General features: G+C 34.6%; 1 protein-coding gene across 1 annotated transcript in view; it reads left to right on the forward strand.

The window, feature by feature from the left end:
* Window positions 1–5566, forward strand: part of LOC107734348 (E3 ubiquitin-protein ligase RNF43-like) — a 121202-nt gene that overhangs the window by 114127 nt on the left and 1509 nt on the right. Inside the window, exon 3 of the mRNA XM_016546283.1 lies at window positions 4828–4902. Within this exon, the coding sequence (XP_016401769.1) occupies window positions 4828–4902 (75 nt within the window). The remainder of the gene's footprint in view (window positions 1–4827; window positions 4903–5566) is intronic.

Below are 5566 nucleotides of genomic sequence, written 5' to 3' on the forward strand. Positions count from 1 at the left end.
TACCAGCTTCATCACTGTGTCTGTCACGCGACTCTGTTGTCCTTTCGGGCTTGAACTGATGGTAAAACTAACGACATTATTAACTGTCTTGATATTCACTTTGAAAGCTGAAGCTGGCGATTATGGTAAGGGGCGTTACATTTCCGGTTACATTACACTTGCGGTGTTCGGCCAATCCCAATGCACTGGGTCAGCTGGCCAATCAGAGCAGACTGCGCTTGTCAAAGGAGGGGGCTTTGTAGAAAACGAAGCGTTTGAGAGAGGCGGGGCATAGAGGACCTACAGTAATGTACAGTATTTGAAAAATAATGTGTTTTTTGAACATTAAAGCATGTCAACATATTCTGTTACACCAAATACACCAAATAATGATCTTTAAAATAGCATCATATGACCCCTTTAAAGTCATTCCACAGATTTCCCCTCAATCAGCACAGAAGATGTGAGAAAGCGTGTAGATTAGTGCTTGAACACTTTGGGTAGATCGGATTCACGGATCTTATGGAATAACAGGATACGGATCAAAACAGGAATGTTTTCATGTGGCGAATGAAAGCACAGGAAGAAGCGCCTAATTAAGCCCGAGGACAGACTGGAAACTCCTCACTCACGCTTCACATCACAACTGAACCTGTCAGAGATCATGCTCACACGGAGCAGTTTACCGCTGTAAACCTGTCAAGATTTAAACATGCAATATTACCTCTAGTATTTGGGTATGCTACGATTTTGGGTCTGCTTTTGAATAAAAATGTTAAATTAATTATATTATATTATATTATATTATATTATATTATATTATTAATATGTATATATTCATATTCTATTTTCTATATTAGTAACACCTTCCAATTATTTAAGTACAATTAAAAATACTAATAAAGCATTTATTAATTTTAGTTCATTTCAACTAATACATTATTAATTTCAACTAATACATTGTTAAAATAAAAAAATGTACCTGTTAATATAATTTATTGTATTTGAACTAGTGCTGTCAAACGATTAATCGCATCCAAAATAAAAGTTTTCACATACATGTTACGTAAACAAAAACTTTTATTTTGGATGTGATTAATCGCGATTAATCGTTTGACAGCACTAGTTTGAACATGACATGCACAAATAAGTTATATGTGTATTTTTGTAAATTAACATGAACAAAGATTAATAAGTACTGTATTGTATTTTTGTATTGTATTGTACAGTTGTATTGCTCATTTAGAGTTAATAATCTAAATTGAAATTTTATAATGATAATTTTACAATTGTATAATCTAATGCAAGTTTTGAATGTAATATATGATTGTAGTATACATATTTTTATCATATATATATATATATGTATATATATATATATATATGAAAAACAGTCATTAAATTGACAGAATTTGACATTTTAACACTATATATATATATATATATATATGATAAGACACATACACTGCAATTACATAACTTCAAAAGTTAAACAGTATTAAAAAAGTAATAATGTTTCTATTTTATTTATAACATATACCTGTATATATTTCTGTTTGCTATACATGCCATATTAGGCTTCAGTAGATCGGCCCAATATTGAGATCGTTATTTAGTGTCTGGGTGCCAGTGAGACGTTAGGCTACTGTAGTAGATCATTTCAGGAATGTGGAGTTATTACAGTAGATGACTGAGTTTCATTCTTTGTGTGTGGCTTACTTTAATCATCTGAGGTTATCTGAGGGAATCTATCCGAGGGTTTTGTCTCTGCGGTGTTGGACGGGCTCCCTTCGCCTGCGGGCTGGAAATAAACCAACAGCTCTGAGAACAAAGGATCAAGCTGAATTAACAAACATCCATTAATGTAGATGATAGAGGGATGATTGTTTAGTGCGATCGAAAGAACCGTCGAGTGATTAAGTGAAGGGAAAGAAAGAGACGATGAGGAGGGACGTCTAATGGTGATTTCAATGCGTTTCTTACCTTTATCTCACCATCCACCTTTAATGTCTGTTTAAATTAATAATTCACTCAAATATTTTATTCTGTCATTATTTACTCACCCGTATGTCGGTCCAAACCTGTATGCTGTTTTTTTACAATGCAAAGGACAAAAAAACACTAAAGAAGTGCCAAGTTATGCACTATATCAAGAGTTCAGAGACATATAAACTGTATTTATGATACATTTATGGTAGTTTTATGTCATTTTTAGTGCTTGACAGCCCCTGGTCACTGTCTGCTTCCATTGTACAGTAAAGAGCAGCGTGAACTCCATTCATTTTCTCCATCGTTGTTAATCAATATATTGATAATTATTTTTGTTGAAGCCATCAGTTCCCATTATTTCAACTTATTTTTTAAATAATTGTTTAACAGAGGAATTCCTAGTTAAAAACTACATTACCCATAATTCTGCAGTGAAATCTCCACCAATCAGAGAATCGCGAGAAGCAAATCTCGCCTAAAGAACTCCCATGAAGCACTACAAATTCCCCCTACATTCCTAAACCAAGTAAATATTTGTATATAAATGCATTTTTGCAATACATTTATAAGATATTGTTTCTGTATATGTAATCAACATCTTTGAATCAATAGTTTTTCATTTATGTCATTCGCAATGCTTCATGGGATTGTAGTTCTTTCCCTTATAAAAGCCGTTAAGTTCACAGTCTTGTATCTTTTTAGTCTGATTTTCAATCATTTCAATGCTTCAGTGCTTGTAATGTTGTGATTCTCCTCGTAGCTGGTTGATATGGTTCACAACTTATAACTCTTTAACAAACACTTTTTAAAAATACCTATGGGGGAAAAAATTATGAGAAAAATACTTCTAGAACCAATGCAGCTGAAAAAGTGGGCGGCACTAATGCAATCTATGCTTTTAAGCATCTTTTTGTGTTCCACAGAAGAAAGTCAGTCATGCAGGTTTTAAACAACATGATTTTTAAACTAAACTTTCAGTTTTAGCTGAAATATTCCTATAACTTTACATAAAAATATTATTTGTCAGAATTTTTATTTTTTTATACTGAACTATATTGGCTTCTTCTATCCTGTCAGTTCTTGTTCTTCCAAATACACACACACACACACACACACACACACACATCAGCTGTCATGAGTTTATACCCCACATCAAGCACACTGCTCACTGATGCTCCGCCTCTTCCTGCTTCACCCGGCCAATCAGCTGAAAGCAGACAGATAGCACTGACTCTCACACTCACACACACACACACACACACACACACACACACACTACACTCCGCGCACAGATGAACTCTCTCATTAACCCTGCAGATGAGACTAAACTCACACTTAACAAGTTTCTCAAGATTTCTCACACACTGAGCAAATCTCAGAGCCAGTAATCTGAATGCTTTTGGCTCTTATAGAAAACACTGACCATTTCCGTGCACATGCTCGGTTAAACCTGTTAGCTCTCTCTCTCTCTCTCTGTGTATGTGTAGCCAGTAAGAGTTTATCTGGAAATATTACTGCAGTTATTCTAATGATAAAAATCAATAAAGATTTGACAGAAAAAAGACACGTTAAGCACGAGTTGAAGGTGGACATTTGTACAATTACACTAAAAGAGCTTTTACTAGCTAAACAAGTCTGAACTATTAGTCCGACAGCAGAAGGCATGCAGTAGATTGTGTGAAACAGGTTTAACAGCAAAGTTGTGATCATGTTGATAAATTAGAGTATGTTTTGCCATGCAAAACTTATCGCCACGATGCTAGAATTTTGTGTGCACTTTCTATGGCGTTCTGTGTGTTTTCTTGCAGTCTTTTGTGTAAACAGTTTCCTTCAGTGTGCGTCTGTGGGATCTTTTCACCTGTTTTCTGGTCCAGCAGGTGAAAATGGTGCATCTGATCACCTAGTAATTGCACACGTCTCCTCAACAACACACATGAGTGAATCATTCACGTCTGGAGCACAAACGCTTCAGGACGACACACACACACGCGCCGAAGTTTAATTAGAGTTTGGGTTTGTTCAAATCACTAGCCTTCAGTCTAATTTACAATGATGGCAATGCTTGACTTTGCAAGCACTGCTAATTATAAGCGCTCAATCACTTTACCACAACTAAATGCACACACACGGTCAATGTCTGAAACGCAGCAGTATACTTTCCTGCAGCTCATACTGTGACCTTTGACCTTTGAACTCGCAGTAGTTGGGCAGGAAATAGACTTTCAGTGAGTTATTGGTCATTGTTTGGGCAGAATTCCCTCCCAGTCGCACATGAAGCGCATCTATCTATCTTGACAAAGGCAGGGAGAATTTGACACCGTGGAAGGGAAGTACTAGTGTTTTTGTAGTGTATGAACTCAGTTTTTCTTCTCTAAACTGCACTAAAGACTTTAGGGAGGTTATACTTTACTGATAATTCATCACAATAATTATTGTGCTTTTCACTAGTTGTTTGATTGCTAATTTAAGCATACTAAGGATTAGTGTTTTGAACAAACTCCTAACCTGAAGTGTTAAATCATTTGTTGTCGGCACAAATGTAGTGCATGTGTGTTTTGGTGCAGATCTTCCCTTCAACTGGAAGAATTTAAAAGGTACATTTCATTGTTTGTCGATCTCTACTGACTTCATATGTGTCGTAGTCTCTTAAAATGTCTTAGGAATTTGGTAAGAAGTTATTGAAAGTGCAGACCGTCACTTTAACAGACAAACTCTCTCACACACAGGGGTCAGAAGCGGTGCTGAATTACATAATGACAGGACTCAGTGGCTCCAAATATGTGATAGGATTGCCATCTGCTGGCTCGTGGGGTTTCTACAACACAACTAACGCTCTCTCTGTCTCTCTGTGTCTCTCAGGCTCGTCTGGCCCTTCAGAGAGGCGCTCAGGCGGTCATCTTTGACATCACAGATGATCCTGCTGCTGCTCAGGAGGTCAGTATTTGTGTGTCCCTTACAATAATTGACCTTGGTAGCCATAGTTTCTGCCAACTTATTGTTCTTTTGTAAAATCATAATAAATTAACATGGGTTCTCTTTCAATCAATGTATTTTATTATTTATTGTTATTGTTTTTTTTACTATTTTTTATTAATTATTATTTATAGTATTATTATTATATTTCATGGGTTTTTTTTTAGGACAGTTGCCAATAAACATACCTTGTCATACCTTATGTAACAATTTTTATAATTTTAGATTATAATAAATTAACATGGAATCTCCTTCATTCTGTTTTTTAGTTATTTATTGTATTTATTTGTTATTTTATTGTTTGTTTTTTATTATTTTTGGAGAACAGTTGAAGATTATTATTATATTTCATGTTTTTTTTTTGAGGACAGTTGCCAAGAAACATACCTTGTCATACCTTATTTAACAATTTCTATAATTTTAGATTATAATAAATTAACATGGAATCTCCTTCATGCTCTTTTTTTAGTTATTTATTTAGTTATTTATTGTATTTATTTGTTATTTTATTGTTTGTTTGTTTTTATTTTTGGAGAACAGTTGAAGATAAAAGCAACTTATCACAATTTTAACAATCACTCTAAATCTAAAAATAAGATTAATTTTCAAAATAAATTAGCAAGCA

This window comes from Sinocyclocheilus rhinocerous, unplaced genomic scaffold (assembly GCF_001515625.1).
Source record: "Sinocyclocheilus rhinocerous isolate Xijiao unplaced genomic scaffold, SAMN03320098_v1.1 scaffold370, whole genome shotgun sequence".
Lineage (NCBI taxonomy): Eukaryota > Metazoa > Chordata > Actinopteri > Cypriniformes > Cyprinidae > Sinocyclocheilus > Sinocyclocheilus rhinocerous.